Genomic DNA, 18,571 nt, shown 5'->3' with positions numbered 1-18,571 from the left:
CCGTATTAAAAGTGTTTACTTTTATGGTTCTTAACAAAAATGCAACACTTACTGCTTTTCTTTTTTGGAGTAGCTTAGTCACATTCCTCGTTTGAAACTCCCGATAGAACACAAAAGTCGTAGTCTACATTAGGGGGGCAGGATCCTTCCCTTATTAATCATCCACGGCAAAGTCTGGGCTATTATAAAGTCAATGATATTATAGCTGCACCTATTATGGTTCGCACATTTAACGTACTTTGCATTTGTGGAGGAAAATGGTATGTAGGAATCAATGCAAACCAAATTAAATCAAATCGAAGGTCAAGATTAGAATGGGCTTTTTTTTCGAAGCACTAACCTTAAGACGATGCATCATCTTCGAGATACTTTTTAGTTGCACAATGCTGCCCTCTATTGTTCGACTTTACAAAACGTCTTATTTTTACAGTACCGGTATTTCAAAGCAGAATACAGCCACAATAAACCAGTTGTAAGATATCTTTATTATTATTAAAGAATCTTGTTAAAATAAAACACATACTCCTTAAACGATATCCTCATTTACAATATTATATTGGCAACATGTATAATGCATAAAAAAACAAATCAACAATACCACATTGTTAGATTACTAAGAAGCAAAAAGCTGAGGCTGTAGCCAAATCTATAATATAACGTTCCAAAGGATGAATTAGCCTTAATTTACATCAGGTGGAAACACATGATAGTACTCAAACGTTTCATTTGAATTAGTCAGTGTATCCTGCATGGTCGTTCTCTACCATTGGACCACTGAACGTGCTTCCACAATAATTTAAGATAAAAAATATAAGCTAAAGTACATGAAAGAGGGCACGCAAACGTCCATATATGTGTATCGGAATTAAGTAGCGGTTTTAATAACAAAAACAATCCACAAAAATACAATATATTTCTCACAATACATCTATGTATTGTTTTATGCAAATTATAAATGTTATGTCTCATGTGATCCAGTGTATTCTATACATCCTCCCGTTGGCCTTTTAAAACATATCCACAAATCCAGTTTTGACCGCGCCTGTTCACTTCATGTTCATTATCTCGACTCGTTTTCACATTTCTTTCAACCAACTCGGACATAACGATTTAAATAAGTACTATGAATTCTCTCGGGGTCTCCTTTCTCTACAACAATAGTATGCGGTTAACAGTAGCGTGAGCGTCTCTCTGCAGCTCACAGAGGTCCACACCGAGAGCCGTCTAACACACTACTGGTGGTTTGGCAGAGGATAAAGTGCTGGTCCCTATTCCACCCCCCCCCCCCCCCCCTCCCCATACGCACAGACACCAGATCAGAGTCACTCGTACACCCCTGCCTCTGATCTCCCTCCAGCATGGTAGAAGGGCCCCTGGCCCAGGGCCTTGGACAGCAGTCTGTGGCGGTGGGGGGACATGCAGCCGTGACCGGGGAAGTACCCCGCTCCGGCTTTAGGGGCCCTCGCGGCCTTAGCCTTGGGCGTGGCGTAGTAGCCCTCGGCGTTCTCGTAGCGTGTGGGCCGCACCCGCGTGCTCTGGGTCCTTCTGTGTGGCGGGGCGGGGCCGCCGGGGCCCCCCTGCGGCTCGGAGCCCAGGGGGGCCCCGGGGGGGTTAGCCTGGTGCAGGCGGCGGTTCTCCTTGATGCTCTGCGAGCGCCCCGCCCTCCTGTGGACCCCCGACCTGGCGGGGCCCCCGGCGCTGTTGACGGCGTTGCTGAGGGTCAGCCGGTCGTGCTCGCGGCCCCTGGAGTGGCTTCTGTTCCCCCCCCCGCCCCCGCCCTGGTCCTGGCGTCGGGGCTGGGGCCGGCTCCTCTCGGGGAGGGACGGGACTTTGCGCAGCGGGGGCTGGTCCCGCCGGGGATCCGGCGGGAGCCTCTGCGGGAGCTTGGACGGGGGCCCCTCGGGGGCCGGGCCCCGCCTGTGGACGCTCTCCCTCTTGCGTTGCGGGGGCTCCTGAGCGGCCTCCGGTTTGACGTGGAGCGCCGGCGCCTGGTGGCCTGGCGACAGCGCCGTCACCGTGACGACTGACGCCTCGCGCTGCTGGTCCCCCCCGCCGCCGGCCCCAGAGAACAGGCAGGCGTTGCCGGGGTCCGAGCGGCTCCTGGTGTGCATGATCTCCCGGCCGCGGGGGTCCGCGGGGGGGGGCGAGGGGCGCTGGTAGGGCGCGGCTGGCGTGGGGCTGTGGTACCTCCCCTCGTTGTGGTCCCGGACCGGCTGGTAGACCCTCCGCCCGAAGGAGTCCGCGTCCCGGGCCTCGTAGAACACTGCCTCCCTGCGGTCCAGGAAGAGGTCCCGGTGGGGGGAGGGGGCGTGGCGGTGGGGGGGGCGGCGGCAGGGGAGGGGGGGGCTGGTAGTAGTCGGGCTCCAGCGTGCTCTCCACGGTGGAGCGCAGGGTGTAGGACTGGCTGTGCCGGATGCCCCCCGGCCGGAAGGCCTCGCCGTAGAAGCGCGGGTCCCCGGCGGCGGGGCCGTCCGTGGGGAAGTGGCCGCCGTAGCGGCCGCTGTACGGGGCGGGCGCAGCCTCGAACGGCGCCGAGGGGTGGAAGTCCGACTGGAGCAGCCAGCGGTACGGCGGCTCCGAGCCGGGGGGCTTCTGGACGTAGTAGAGGGCCTCGGGGGGGACCACCTCCGCCTCGGCGATCTCGTAGTGGCTGAATTGCGGCGCGTGGAAGGAGCGCGCCCGCCGCATGGCCGGGTGCCGCAGGCGGCCCTCGTCCGGACGCTCCCACGGCCCCCGGAGGCCGCCGCCGCCCATCAGCAGCTCGCCGCCATGGCCGGGGCGGCCGCCGTACTGGGGCGACGAGGGGTGCTTGGGCCCCAGGGTGCCGGGATAGCGGCCCTCCGTGGAGTGGCGGAACGCAGCGTCGGGGCGGGACAGGTGGAAGGGCAGGGCGTCGGGCCGGGGGTAGAGGGGCGACCGCGGGGGGCCGGGCAGGACGCCGCCGTGGCGCCGGCCGTAGACGTCCTCCATGGCCGCCGCCACCGCCATGGCCGTCCTCTCGTCGTAGCGGGGGCCGGGGGAGAGCGGGGGCGGCCGGGGCAGGACCTCCCCCACCGAGCCGGGCATGGGGCTCTCGGCCAGGACGGTCCTGAAGTTGAAGACGTTGACCGAGTCGCTGTTGGCGTAGACGGCGCCGCCGCCGCCGCCGGACGGGCTCCGTACGGCGCAGAAGGCGGACTGGGTGGGCGTGGACACGCCCACGTTGTGGTAGGTCGGCTCCGCCCACCGCCCGTCGTCGGGGCCCCCTCGGACCACCTCCTCGTCCTCCTCCTCTGTCGTGGGGGCCCTCAGCGGGCCCCGGTCCCTCCGTTGGCAGCGCCTCCTGGGGCGGCCCTCCTCCGGGCCCCCGGAACCCAGCGGGCTGGCGTTGGGGCTCCCCGGGGGCTCCTGCAGCGGGGACTCGCAACAGCGGTGCGTGGGCAGCAGGTGGTGGGAGGGGTGTTGGCAGCGGTGGGGGTCCGAGAGGAGCTGGGGGGAGCCCCGCTCGGACTGGCCGCCTCGGGGCCCGCAGTACTGCACCTGCAGGTGGAGGACGGAGGGCCGCGTGGGGGGGGTCCTGTCGGCCGGGTGGGGGCCGTCCGGGCGCTGGGGCGGGGGGGACGGGTAGGAGGGGCTGCGGTGGTGGCCGTGGTGGGCGGAGGAGGCGGCGGTCCTCCGCTGGGGGGGGCGCGGCCTCGCTGGCCTTCTGCGCCGACTCGGCCAGGGCCAGGGCTAGCTTGCGGGCGGCGCTCGTCATGGGGGGATGGGGTGGGAGCACAGACACTGAACTCACAAGTCTATCTGCTCCTGGGGGGGGATAAGACAGACCATGCTACAGTATGACAGGACGAACAAGGCTGTGAGGAGACGCCATGACGACAACAACACATGAAAGCTGGGATAAGAAACCGAGGAGCGCTGGTGAGACAGTCCGACACGATGGTTAGTCCTTAGTTATTACTATTATCATATAATTATTATTACTATGGCATTCAATACACGGAGGGAGAAACACTTACTACTAGGTTGTTTTATTTGATTAACAAATCACACGCACTCTTAATTATTAATACGGATATTACTAAGTAGTGATCAATAAATAAACATGCACGTATTCAAACAACAAAATCGTCCATAAACAAACGTTTAAAGGTTGAATCAGCGATGTTGGGTGACGTCTCTTCTGTTGGTATTTGAAGTCGGATCCCAAACAAACAGCAAGCTCACCCCTCCCTTCCGTGTTTCGAGCATCCAGAAAAAACTGTAATGAATTCAGCTCCAAACCCCACAACACCTTCCCCTTGTCGGTGATTGGTTGGATTACTATTTATTTAGGTTTTGGAGTGGTTTGTAGTACCATTTGTTTTGTGTACGATCTCCGAGCATAACCTGCCTACAGAGACGCGTTTTTTGGACGGCCTGCTTAGGGCCAGGCAGCTAGCGGATGGTGAGGAAAGATCAGATGAATGTGATGATTGATGTTTTGGCCTAGAATCGCTGATGCAACCTTTAAGACGAGATAAAACACATCTTAAAACAAACATATGGCCGCTACCCCCGACGAGACCCCCCAGAGCTGTGTTCCCAGGGGCCCCACCCTGTGCCCCGTGTGCCCCCGTACTGACCTGGGTCGGGCAGGCTCTGAGCGGCCTGGCTGAGCTCGGTGAGGGCCGAGGCCTGGCTGGACTGGCTGCTGTGGGGGCTGCGGGCCCCGCAGGCGCCCCGGGGGCCCGCCTCGCAGCGCTCCGACGGCGGCGAGGATGTGGGGACCGGCGGGGGCGTGTCCGGCGGCGGCGGCGGCCCCTGGTGGCCGCGGTGGGAAGACGACGAAGCGATCACGTCGGCCCGCGTGGTCGGAGCTGCGGCGGCGGCGGCCGAGGCGGAGGTGATGCGCTGCGTCTTGACGGACTTCCTGAGTTTAGACGGCGACGACGGCGGCTGGCCGGCCTTCCTCCCGCCCCGGAGGTCCGGGGAGCGGGAGGGGCCCGGAACGCCGTTGGGAGGGGAGGAGACGGGGGGCCCGGAGCCCCCGGCCACGCCCTTCCGGGAGCCGCCGTCATGGCGGGCGTGCTGCCGCGGCCCGGGGATGGCGGCGGGCGGGCTGCACTGGAAGGACATGGGGTCGAAGTCCAAGTTGAAGCTCCCAGGCGCCGGCGGGCTGAGGTCGTCCAGGTCGTCGTCCTCCTCCTCCGCCGGGGGCGGGGCTGGGGAGAGCAGCAGGCGGTGCCCCGTGGTAGCGGGGCGGTTGCCGTGGTGACCGTCGACGCGTGTCGCCGGCTCCTCCACCTTGCAGGAGAGGGACAGCGCTTCGCTGGTGGAGCGTGGCCGCGAGGGACGGTAGGCCGAGGGCTCAGCTGGAGGGGGGGGGGGGGGGAGCACGAGCGCACGCACACACACACACAGACAAATCAGACGAATACAAACACACACACAATGCACACAGACAAATACAAATGCACACAAAACACACAGACACATACAAACAAACACAAACACACAAAACATACAAACACACACAGATTTACACATGCAAGTACACACACACACACGCAGACATTCACTCATACACATGCACACGCATACACACACGCAGACATTCACTCATACACATGCACACGCATACACACATACAGACGCAAGTACAAGCACACACATACACGTACACATACAGACACACACATATTAGCAATCGCAGCTTAGCATCAAACATAATATGGCATCAACGTGATATACCGGCCACTATCGTACTAATGGGCACGGGGAGTGTTAACTGCTAATATTTAATGAAATAGTTTAAAATATGCAATAATACATTAGACCCATAATACATTAGAACCTGAATTTGAGTAATTGTGTAAAGATTAAACAGAAAAAATAATTAAGATTCATTAATTCAAATGAAATGTAAAACGTGCGGTGGTAATTACCCTCGATGGTATGCAGCGACGTCAGCGACTCCTCGCTCTTCGTAGAGCGTATGGTTCCGCCGTGGCCCCGCCCACCTGGGTCGCCGCCAGAGGTGTCAGAGGGATTCAAACCAACAAACAGGTCAGGAGACGGTTGACACCCACTCTATCGGGTTATCGTCACATGTGGGAGGGTCCACCCGGACGTGACGGATGGACAGATCGACCAATGCCAGCGTACCCAGTGGACTGTACCAGCTGGGAGGCTGGTCCATCCATCATACATCCGGGGGGAGACACAAGTGGCTGCTGTCGATATAGTGGGCATGCATACGGCAGCCGTGACAGCCTGTTTGTGAAGTCCAGGCGGTGGAGACTAACATGATGTTCCTCTAATGGCCTTTGAAGACATATTAACATTCTCAAAAATGGCCGTGTGTCAACCAATCAGTGACGTCATTGACGCTACATCCATGCTTTGTATCTGTTGGAATGGAGAGAAGAGGACTAGAAGGAGAGAGGAGAGGGGAGGAGAGGAAAGAACAGGGGAGAGCAGGAGAGGAGAGGAAAGGAAAGGAGGTAAGGGGAGAGGATAAGAGAGGAGAAGAGAAGGGAGGAGCGAAGGGGAGAGGAAAGGAGAGGAGACGAGTCGAGACAAGACGAGACCAGGTTAGGTGTGGTCTGACCTGGCAGTGGGATACTCTTGATGTCGTTGGGCTCGCTGGGGTGGCGTTTCAGCTTGCGTTTGGAGACTGAGTGCGACTTTCCCAGGTGAAAGAAGGAGAGCCAGTTCCCCACGGGAGACTTCTTCCCCTTACCGGGAAGACGTTTGCTGCCAAAACAAAGAACACCTCCAGATTGCTTTCTGTTATCTGTCCAACTACAAAAAAGTGCATTTCACCTTATCGTGTGATGATTGCCCCGGCAAATATCAAAAAGGAGATAGGGTAGCCGGGGCTATCAAAAACATATACACATTACTGAATGTTAAATCTACAGGGATTGAACCAGCCGGTGGCAGGTCTCCTAAAAGCCATGTGGAAAGAATTAAGGTCATCATGACAAACAGAGACTAATAAAAATCCTATTTGCTTTGGCTATAGACTATAGACAGAGGGAACACCTTGGGTCCACAACACTGCAGAACCCATGAGAGCCGGCGGCAGACCGGATCACAATCTCCCGGCGCCATACCTTTCCGCCGGCAGCTCGATGACGGTGTGGAACTTGCCGCCCAGGGCCCCTGGGCCCTCGCCCACCTCGATGTACTCGCTGGGGGAGAGCGAGGGCGTGGTGGCGGGGGAGCCGAGCTGGGCCTGGGTGCGGGCCTGCGCCTCCTCCAGCGAGAGGAGCTTGGTGGACGGGGAGCACACCAGGAGGGACTTGGGCCTGGAGAGGGTGTTGTTACCTGGGGGGGGGGGGGGGGGGGGGGGGGGGTCAGACAGGGAGCACGGGTAGGCCTTGTATGAGCACGCACGCACGTCTACACACATACACACACACGCAACCATACACACACACACACACACCATAGCCACTTGCATGGTCGTATGCACACACAGGCATGCACAGGGACACACACACACACACAACCACACCAGCATAAACGCACACACTAGCATAAGATATGCTAGCAACACACACACATACACTAGCAACACACACACATACACACCAGCATAAACACACACCCACAGCAGCATAAAAACACACACAAATCAGCATAAACACAAACACACAAAAAGCCCACAACCACACCAGTATAAACACACACACAGACACACACCCCCCTTCCCAGTGGGCCAGGTCCTTCCCCCCCGTGCCCACCTGTGCCGTCCCGTATGGCGGGGTTGAGCTTGGAGCTGAACAGCTTCTCCGTGTTGTTCAGGATGAACTCCACCACCACCGACTGGATGCGGACCTCCATGAAGGCCGCTGTGCCGCTGAAGCAGGCCGACTCGATCTGCTTGGACCTGGGGGACGCACGCACACGGAGACACGCGCTACAGTACAGGCTGACCCAGTTCACCGGCCCACAACGCCACGGAGATCTGCCCTAGTTCCCGTCGCGGATTAGTCCCAGAAGGAAAGGCGCGCCGCCGCCGGGGAACGGGGCTAATTGTGTGCGTGAGAGTGAATGAGTGTGTGTCCCTGTGTGTTATTGAGTGAGTGATTGAGAGAGAGATAGAGTTTGTGTGTGTCCCTGTGTGTGTGTGTGTGTGTTTGTTTGTCCCTCTGTGCGCTTGAGTGAGTGAGTGAGTCAGTGAGTGCGTGCGTGAGTGAGTGAGTACGTGTGTGTCCCTATATATGCCTCCCTGTGTGTGTCCCTGTGTGCTACCTGAGCAGGTTGGGGGCCCAGACGATGGCCAGGTTCTTGGTGTGCATGTTGGTGATGGGGCTGAAGGTGGCCAGGCGGGAAAGGTGCCTCATCAGGAACTCCAGGCTCCTGGGGAGGCAACAGACACCTTGATCTGGGCGTGCCTTCACTTTAATTAAACCCAGCACTTTGACATGTTATTTGGTCTGTTCATTAATTTTGTGTGTCGTTCATTATTTGTATAGCTGACACACAAAGTAGCAGATGGTACGGTTTGGGATGGTTCAAAAGCACTAATTGTGTGTCCTTGATGATGTTACTATGTTGATGGTTTTTATGTCGTGCACATGTCTCATAACCTCCATGTTGTCAAGGACCCCCTTGACAACAAGATGCCACATCTCAAGGGTTTCATCCTCTGTAAACAAATCAAATTTGAATAAATCTTGAAGGTTTCCCTCGGTTTATGAGGGTAGGTCTGCTTGGGGAAGATAATCTCCTAATCAGCCAATCGCGTGGCAGCCTCTCAGAAGAGGGTCGACATGGTCAAGAGGTTTGAGAAGTCGTTCAGACCGAACTGAGTGGGGACCAATGGGATCTCATTGACCTTCACCGTGGAGTGATCGGTGGAGCCAGACGGGCTTGTGTGAGTTCATCAGAAACTGAAAGTCCTCCAGGAATTACACAAACATCAGCCTCAGGAGTTGACAGGGAATGGCCCCAAGAATACAAAGTATCCAGTCCTTTCTATCGAGTCGACTCAGGACTGCAGTCCCCTCTGTCACCAGCAGAGGGAGTCCCAGGGCGACTGACAATAGGACGTCTCTCTCGTGTCCCTTACAACTCAACCCCGCAGGGTGAATCATTCATGATAAGCTTTAGCCAGTGACTGTAGTTTGACCCCAGGCAAAGAGCGCTCTGCTAAATAGTCCTCCTGTTAAATGTGCTATTATCTTCTGTACGTATCACTATAGTATGCTGACAGTGGAACTTCACCGAATACAGAGCATCACCTCCCAATGTGAACCTCAACAAATAGCAACAGACTAAAAATAGAAACTGCTGAGCATGGAAGAAAGAGAAAAAGCGTAATACAGTACAGCGGTTTTCACGTGGGGGTTCGTTGCCCCTAGGGGCGCTGTGAAGGGTTGCAGGGGGTTGGGTATTCGGAAAAGGTGAATATTAAAGGAGACATATTATGGTGTTTTCCCAACAAGTAAACATAGTATTTGAGTTCCAGAAAACATGTTTTTGAAGCTGTTTGATGGAAATAGCCTTTCTTGTGTCTGTAGCGTTGATGCAAATTAGCTGCTGCCCATTGACCAATGAGCTGAACCACAGCATGGAGGAGAAGGGATTGTTGCCGTTTGCTGACTCCTGGAGCTCTATATCTATGTAATATAATATATCATAATGATAATATTATATACGGGTATTTATATAATCTATCTAATATCACGGCCAAAAGCTATGTGCGCCTCGGATGATATTATGAATAATAAAGACTGCGTCAAGCTGACGTCTCTGGTACTTCCACAAGTAAAGACTCGTAGTGGGGGATATCTCGGCCATGGTTGAGAAGAATAGGGGGGGAAGGAACTTTGGCATTGACTCTCTGAAGTCCATGAACCGCGACATGGAGAAGAAAAGGACTGTACTCCGGGAGCTGAGCTGCCGGACTGCCTCCGAGCTATCCGCGCCGGAGCTGCCAGCCACCGTCGAAGCCGTCCGGCCGCAGTCCGGCAGCTCCGGCGGTGTACTCTGGGAGCTGAACTGGCGCCGAAGCTAGGTGGCAGCTCCAGCGGACTAGCAGCTCCGGCTGGGGTAGCTCAGCGGCAGTCTGGCAGCTCAGCTCCGGGAGTACAATCCCTTTCTACTCCATGTCTCCTCCTCCCGACTTCCCTTCGGCGGCAGCTCCGGCGGGGTGAGCTCGGCGCCAGAGAAAGGGATTGTACTCCCGGAGCTTAGCTGCAGGGCTAGCGCCGAGTTCCCCCCGCCGGAGCTGCTCGTCCGCTGGTCCACAATATCTTAGCGAAGCTGATTGGAGGGGAGTGGGGAAGTGGGAGGTAATATTCAAATGTGCCCCCTTCCGACGTAGGAGGGGGCGCCGAAACTGACTCGCTCGCTTGGTAGCTGGAGGCGGGCTGCTTCCAGAAATGCGTATCTCACTCAAAAAATCATGTACAGACTTATTTCAAAGTTTGAATGCGTGTGGGAGCACCATCTACCCACAACAACACCCCAAATCCCAGGAAAAGTGCTGTTTTCATAATATGTCCCCTTTAAGTGTATCTGAATAGTAGTGTACAAGTTCTGTAAATCCCTCCAATGAATGAAATTAATCATAAGCAAAGTCCTTGTTGTTAACCAAACCTAAAGTACTTGCAGCACCCCTTTAATGTTAACCAAATAAACTGCCTCATTAAACTTCAATATTTATATAAATTAAAAAAATAATCCCTCCAAACATTAATTTGTTCTGGTGTAAGGGGGTACTTTAGTTGAATAAATACCCCATAAAAAATAAGACATTATTATATATATATATAAAGTAAAAAATTCATTAGTAAAAAAAACGTTTGAGAACCACAGATTTAGCAGCCACATACAGTATCCCTAAGAGGTGACATTCCCAAAACAGCCACCAGGGTGCGCCAGTGAGCAAGACAGACCTGTAGTGCGGAGGGGGCAGCTGCTGGATGACGTTGTGGATCTTGGCCAGCCTCTCCTCATCTGTGGAGGCAGACACGGCGTCCTGGGAGGGCACAGAAGAAGAAGAAAGCGTCCCTCTTTAGAGAGCTGCTTGACATTCACACTCTGCGTCTCCCTCGGCCAGTGGGCTTAATCCGCATCTTTGTGTTCGTAGAAAGCTCCTCTGAATGCACCGACCCTGCGCTTTAAACCCATCAAACAAAACGACCAATGAATCCTTTAATGTTCTTTTACCGGCCACAGATTAACAGAGACTGCTCTATCTCAGCAGATGCTCGGTTTAAAACTATTTTACCATCCTCTGACCTTTAATGCCTGTTCCTAGCGCCTGGATATAGATCCAACCCCAACCCAGCCTTATGAGATCAAATCCCTTTTCCCTGGACTGGAGCCACCCGGGGAATCCACCACGGTGGTTCTGTTCACTGGAGCCTCTGATAGTACCCAGGTTGGGACCCCCCCTGGTCCAGAGCCAAACAGGAGCCCCCATGGCAGTTCTGTTCATTGGAAGTCTCTCATAGTACCCAGACTGGGACCCCTCCCCCCCCGCCCTGGACCTTGGCCAGCCTGGGCCCCCCAAGGCAGAAACTGTTATATCTTTAATAGTACCGAGCCCCCCCCCCCCCCCCCCCCCCCCCCGGCCTGGAGCCTGCCCAGACCCCCCACTACGACGGCGGTACTCACGGAGAACCTCTCGTACAGCTGGTAGGTGAGCAGCGGGTTGGGCAGCTCTCTGAAGTACAGCTTGCACAGGGAGCCCACCGAGTGGATGTCCTGTCTGAACACGTCCCGGCTGAGGTCTGGCACCTGCTCCGAGTCAAACTCATGCCTGGGCACGGGGCGTGAGAACAGGGACGGGACATGGGATGGAGGGGGTGGGTGGTCGGGGAGGGGAGGGGAGGGGAGGGGAGGGGAGGGGAGGGGAGGGGATGGTGGAAGGGGATCTTAATATGCTGGTTGTCCGTCTCATTGTTGAGGATTGAATGCTTCGTGACGATATGCTAGCGTGGGAAAACCCTCACAGGGGTATCAGTGTTTGCTTTGACCCGTGATTTGAGTTCCAGGTTGTGTTTAACAACAAAATGACAAGTAATGGCATGTTTGTACTTTAAACCCGATTCCACATTCAGGTCTAGACTCAACTGGTCTAGACTGGTAGTTCTGGCCAGGAGTCACAAAAAGACCCATCTTGTTCATGGCGGTCCAGGAGAGGGGGACGCACCTGAGTTTCTGGATGTTGGAGGAGATCCCAGAGAGTCTGTAGATGCCGTCCACCACGCCGTTCTTCTCAATGAACTCTGCACAGCTCCGCACCACCTTGGGCACTGCAGAGCAGGAACACGGTCAGAGCAACCAGAATCAGAATCTGATAACCACAGTAAATGTAAATCGTTGTAAGCTATAATCCTAAATTATATCCTATCCTTCTGCTGCTGTGCTGTAACACAGGAATTTCCCCTCCAGGGGATTAATTAAGTTATCTTCTCTTATTGTATCTTAAGCACCTCTGTATACTGAAAGGGCATATATTCTTAGAATGGATGGCCCTATTGCCCCAAAACACACTCAACCAGATCATCATGTCATCAGTTAAATGTTTGTGAGGTTAAGTTGAAATGCACAGATATTGTACAACTTTATCAGACCTTGATATTAAGTTTGGGTCTTGCTTCCGGTGTATTCAAAGCACGCAGCAATTGACAGGAAGTTGATTTAGACACACATGTCTTACTGACGACCTTCAAATCCGAATTCAGGTTCTTGGATTTGATTCTTACATTCTGGATTAGCATAAAGATTTAGAATACAACCCAAAGAGAGATGAAGATTACTGTGCAACCAGGTGACTGGGATTCATCTACTGCAGGGTTGATCCAAGTATTATAACAACCACTGGATTCACCTGCTGCCGGGTTCATCCAAGTCTTATAACAACCACAGGATTCATCTATAACAGTGTTTATCACAGTCTTATAACAAGTGCATCCCCCACCAGGCCTGGCAGCTCTGACCTTCATATCCCGAGTTATGGAGGTACTCTCCCAGGTCGCAGCCGAACACCCTCTCCTTCAGGATCCCCCGCTGGCGCAGCTTCTGGGGGGGGGGCCGCGACTTCATGAAGGACCGCAGGAAGGTCACCAGCTTGCCGTGCTTCTTACACACTGGGAGTGTTGAAACACACACACACACACACACACACACACACACACACACACACACACACACACACACACACACACACACAAAAAGATACAGACACACACACACACACACACACACACATTTGGTCATTAAGCAGTTACTTTTCTGTGACTAGAAAGTGCAACTACAAAAGAACCAAATTAAAAAAACAACCTGTAGAGAGCAGAGTAGCAATAGGAATCAGAAAGATTTATTAATATTACATAACAGTTCAATCTGAAGCCACAGAGAGTAGCTCGACATGAGCGGTAAAAACAACAAAGTGCTTCATCTGTGGCGGGTTGCATCATCACAAGCAGAGAGTTGAAAGCCGTGGAATCCTTCTTTGGAGGGGGACAGATAGGAGGTACCTGGCTTTGGCATGGCACTCTCCACAGTGGGGGGCATCTTCTCACTTATCAGCTCCACGCAGTCGCAGGGGAAGAAGCCGACCTGCGTGGGAGAGGAGGGGGGGGGGGAGGGCCGCTGTTTCAACATGATTCACTCTGAGCTGGGGAAGGCAACTTTGGAGAAACCAGCCAGAGTGAGCTCGATTTTAAAAGTATCCAACCCAGGGTGTCCGCGTATCCTTAAAAAGTCTTAAAAAGTCTTAAATTCAAGTTTCTAAATTTAAGGCCTTAAAAAGTCTTAAATTCATTACAAAATGTCATATGCTGGTCTTAAATACTGCAACGCAAGGTCTTAAATTTGTCGGGGCAGGACTGCTTTTTTTTTTTTCTCGTGGGATTTTTCAGGAAGGACATGTAGAGAGGCTTCTTTCTTGCAAACTGCATATATAAACGATTATCTGCGTGCTTGCTAGATAGTCTGCGACAATGGGTAGGTGCAAATTCAAGGACAGTTGGCTGGAAGACGTCCGTTTCCGAAGTTGCCTTGCGTCTGTTGCCAACCCCCACCATCGCGTGTTTTAGGTCTTAAATTTCATTCAATGTGGTATTAAAAAGGTCTTAAAAAGTCTTAAATTTGACTTGCTGAAACCAAATTAACCCCTCCCCTCCCTTCAGGCCCATCTCTAAAGCCACTCCCCCAAAGCGCATGACTTGCTCGCTAGCTTTGGTAGTGGGTCTGTCCATCCTTGTGGAAGACTTCGGTCATGTGTGTGCACAGGTAGCCGGGTAGGTAGGATGACAGACAGGTGAGCCAGCCAATCAATTCACAGAAGCTAGGGATACCTTTTTTTGTGGTCAGAGCATTTCATTATCGATTGCTGGCAGAGAATTTTAACAAATATGACAAAAATGCTTATAAAATAAATGGCCTACCCTAGCAATAAAGAGAAGATCAGATGTATTATCTAATATACAGATACATAGAGTTGTCTCTACCTGAAAGCCGTGCTTCCCCCTCCACCAGCCAGTGTCTTCTTTAGGGGGCATGTCGATGACCGACACAATGTCCCCCACCTGGAATAGGGTTATTTTTAGATTAGACCGTAGAGGCAATATAAAGACACAGCATGATGGCCCTTTCAGAAAGCCCAGGACGATCACATAAAGTACACCAAGAAACAAGACATTGAAAAGTAAACACAGGAAAACAATTTCTTCCCAAGTGTGGCCAAGTCACGTGTATTATTTGTATTTAGTGTTTGTCTACCTCTGCTTTCACGCACAACACAAACTGCACCAACTACACCAACTACACAAATGCAGGTGTTTCAATTTCTCTGCACTGAACCGATTGCTCAGTTTGTGTGCGCGGCGTGTGACGTCACGGGGGTCACCTCAAAGGTCAGCTCGTCCGGGGCCTGGGCGGTGTACCGCTTGGTGACGTGGGCGGCGGCGATGGCCGGCACGTTGATGGAGGACTCCTCAGACACCAGCAGGTGGTTCCCCTTGTTGTCGATCTGTCCGGGAGGGAGAGACGCGAGACACGTGGGTCACAACACCAGATTTACATTTACATTACATTAAGCATTCAGCAAATGATTTTTTTCCAAGGCGACTTACAGTACATTTGTCGGAAGAAAGAGAAACAATATATCGCTGTCGGTTCAGTAAGGATTTTCATAGAAACAAGTGCCAAGCACTAACAATCATTAGGTTAACCAATTCCCCACTATACAACAAAGATAGCTAGGATAAGACGCTACACAATGCTAAGTCCTCTTCTGTGCGACACTCAGTCCACTAATGAAATATAGAGCGTTTATTCACCCATCAAATGTACGTTGAAAGGTCTTGGATATTGGTTTTCAGTGTTTGTATTTTCTTGTTAAATGTTTGTATTTGTTTTCTTGTCTTCATTTGTCTGTTCTGTTATGCTCCAAATGGAGCCGATGTGATGCATCACGGTTTCAGACTTGTCTGACGATAATGGGTTATCGTTGTGTGCGGTGCGGTACATCCGACATTGATGGATGACTCAAAGCCTTTTGGCCCTTTGGAGGCGGGAGTTCAATACGCAGTACGTGCTGATGAAAAGCTACCTCCATCCACGTCAAGACCGGACCGCAGTTGATGTTGTTGTCAGCCAGGGCAGAGAACTGGGAAAGGTATGCGGCCAGCATCTTGGTGACACACTGGTGACACACAGGAGAGAGACGGAGAGAATCCGTTAGTGGGAACATGGTGCACATGTCCTCAGACTGCCCTCCCCCCGTTGAGAGCAAGTTTTGTATCCGAGGTGGAGAAGGGTCATCTTTTATTTACTAGTTAAGTACTTCATTAATCCCGGAGAGGAAATATCATGCAGCAGAAGCTTTTATCCAAAGTGACAGCGTGGATTCAGAAACGTATCGTAAACAGGTAGCGGTGAGGCAACCTGATTAAGTATGCCTCCATGTTAGCTATTGACATTGGGGAGTCGACACCCCAGCCACTACACTATCCTCCATCCCCATGATACTGCTGTTATGTTATGTGATATTGTAGTTGATCACCCGAGTTGATATTGGATAGATATTGGGTACAACGTGTTCAGTGTAACAGTATTATGAAAGTATTATACATGATTTACAGTGACTAATAATACAAATATTTCTTACTGGTATAGTTGCATAAAACTGCTGTTTATGATGATAACCCCATTAAGTTTAATCTTATAATAATATTAAGAAGGATTTTTATATTAAAGGGCAGCTTCTGCAGTCATAAAGGAAAATAACTGGCCCTGAGGGGTCCTTTAGCCAATCAGGGCAGAAGCACCAGCGTCTCTGGCCAATAGCAGGGCCTGGTGTTTTTTTTCCAACCCACCTCATCGGGTCCCTTCAGTGTTTCATGGCGAGGCAGCTCGGCTAGCTGGGAGAAACGCCGGTCGAAAATACACAGATGGAGGTGCTTGTCCAGCACCCTGAAGTCCTCGAAGGACCGCTTCACGAGCCAGCTCCGGCCCTGCAAGAAACACAGCAAGGTCCTTAAAGGATCTCTTCACGAGCCAGCTTCAGCTCTAAAGGAAACACAGCAAGGTCCTTAAAGGACCTCTTTACGAGCCAGCTTCAGCTCTGAAAGAAACACAGCAAGGTCCTTAAAGGACCTCTTCACGAGCCAGCTTCATCCCTGCAAGAAATACAGCAAGGTCCTTAAAGGATCTCTTCACGAGCCAGCTTCAGCTCTGAAAGAAACACAGCAAGGACCTTAAAGGACCTTTTCACAAGCCAGCTCCGGCCCTGAAAACATCACAGCAAGGTCCTTAAAGGACCTCTTCAGCAGCCAGCTTCAGCCCTGCACAAAACATAACAAGGTCCTTAAAGGACCTCTTTACAAGCCAGCTTCAGCCCTGCACAAAACATAACAAGGTCCATAAAGGACCTCTTTACAAGCCAGCTCCAGCCATGCAAACATCACAGCAATGACCTTAAAGGACCTCTCATGAGCCAGCTTCAGCTCTAGAGAGTGCAAAGAACACAACACACTCCTTAAAGGACCTCTTCACCAGCCAGCTTCAGCCCTGCACGGAACAACCCTGAGATGATACATGGAGCGGTCAGGGGTCCGCCTCATGTTTCTATTAAGATGATGAAGTGTTGTGTGATAGGAATGGTACCTGGCAGCCGATCTGGACCAGAAACAGCAGCTCTTTAGAGTCCAGGCCAGCCTTCTGTCCTTCCCCTTGGTCCTCTGCAAAAGACAGCTTCAGAGAGAGAGAGAGAGAGAGAGAGAGAGAGAGGGAGAGAGAGAGAGAGAGAGAGGGAGAGAGAGAGAACGAGAGAGAACGAGAGAGAACGAGAGCGAGAGTAAGGGTGAGGGAGAGAGAGAGAGAGAGAGAGAACGAGAGAGAACGAGAGCGAGAGCAAGGGCGAGAGAGAGAGAGAGAGAGAGAGAGAGAGAGAGAGAGAGAGAGAGAGAGAGAGAGAGAGAGAGAGAGAGAGAGAGAGAGAGAGAGAGAAAGCGAGAGCGAGACAAAGAGATGGGGGGGTTAGAGAAAAGAGGTCAATTTTGAAACATTCTCGGGAACCACATTTTAAATAATGGATGAGAAGGACCTTTCTGCGCATCTGACCTACTGGAGTATACAGAGAGCAAAGAGTGACTGTGTGTGTTCAGCCCAGGTGTGTGTCCTGTGAGCCCCTAAGCTCCAGTGTGTGGGAGGAGCCCGCCGAGTTTACTGGGCGTGTGCACAAAGCTCACTTAAGCTCAGGTGAACAATCAAAAGGAGCGCCAACTCTTCCTATCAATAGTGTTTAGCACGTCGTAGCACTTTAGCTCAAGCAAACAGAAATAAAAACCATTTGTTTAAATTTTGAGTTGTACATTTAGTACGTGCATCACTCTAATGAAAGGATATATCTGCATTAAACCTTATGGAACCGGCCAGTCTTAGAGTAATGCTAGTTGGTACATGACCAGCAAGACACAACTGGCATAAAAGTTTTTCTGAACGTAGAAAAAATAAATAAAGAAAAAGCAAATCTTCAGGAGGAGGTTTGAAATGGCCCTGCTGATGTCGTCTGCCACATAGGACCCACGTTCAGACGTCCACCTCCCTCCCTGCAAGTCTGCCCATAAAACCACAGCCATAAATCCTGCAGTAGGAGATTCATAATGGATGAGTTATGAGTTGCCAGGGCGACAGCTACAGCAGTCATGCGTAGTGCTGAAATATCGTCCGCCTTTCTGAGATGTTCTACATAAACCGTTAAAGACCAACGGTTCAGAAGAGGAACACCGCGCAGAATGAGAGGAGACATCAAAGGGGCCCGGGACCCAAGCGAGGTGAGGGAAGGGAGTTTGGTTATTTATAAATGTGAGCAGCAGTTGATCCAGATTCCCCCACTCTCCACCACGACCTACTTTACACCATCACCGCTCGACACTTCCACAGTAACAATGCCGGCTCTGCGACGTCGAGACGCCTGCAGAGAGCGAGAGAACGATGGGGGCTGCTGCGACGACATCCTGCCCGGGTCCGGGTGGAGATCACCACAGCATTGGATCAGGAGCCCTGATTGCAGTCACTAAACGACCAAACCGTGGTTGAGTAATCACGTGAAAGCTGTGGTAGGGCTCAAGGAAGA

General features: G+C 52.5%; 1 protein-coding gene across 1 annotated transcript in view; it reads right to left on the bottom strand.

Moving 5' to 3' along the window:
- Positions 1-466: 466 nt before the first annotated feature.
- arhgap32a (Rho GTPase activating protein 32a) overlaps positions 467-18,571 on the bottom strand; it is a 30,469-nt gene continuing 12,364 nt past the window's right edge. The window contains 19 exon segments of the mRNA XM_030381013.1: positions 467-2,297; positions 2,299-3,215; positions 3,217-3,786; positions 4,605-5,333; positions 5,907-5,981; positions 6,572-6,717; positions 7,080-7,293; positions 7,713-7,858; positions 8,224-8,331; positions 10,875-10,957; positions 11,599-11,743; positions 12,137-12,239; positions 12,927-13,076; positions 13,467-13,548; positions 14,442-14,519; positions 14,840-14,962; positions 15,545-15,637; positions 16,311-16,448; positions 17,101-17,187. Coding sequence (XP_030236873.1) covers positions 1,323-2,297; positions 2,299-3,215; positions 3,217-3,786; positions 4,605-5,333; positions 5,907-5,981; positions 6,572-6,717; positions 7,080-7,293; positions 7,713-7,858; positions 8,224-8,331; positions 10,875-10,957; positions 11,599-11,743; positions 12,137-12,239; positions 12,927-13,076; positions 13,467-13,548; positions 14,442-14,519; positions 14,840-14,962; positions 15,545-15,637; positions 16,311-16,448; positions 17,101-17,187 — 4,962 coding nt within the window. The 3' untranslated portion in view covers positions 467-1,322.

Source organism: Gadus morhua, chromosome 16 (genome assembly GCF_902167405.1).
Source record: "Gadus morhua chromosome 16, gadMor3.0, whole genome shotgun sequence".
Lineage (NCBI taxonomy): Eukaryota > Metazoa > Chordata > Actinopteri > Gadiformes > Gadidae > Gadus > Gadus morhua.
The sequence above is the reverse complement of the archived record's forward strand: the minus strand, read 5'-3'. Positions and strand labels throughout refer to the sequence as shown.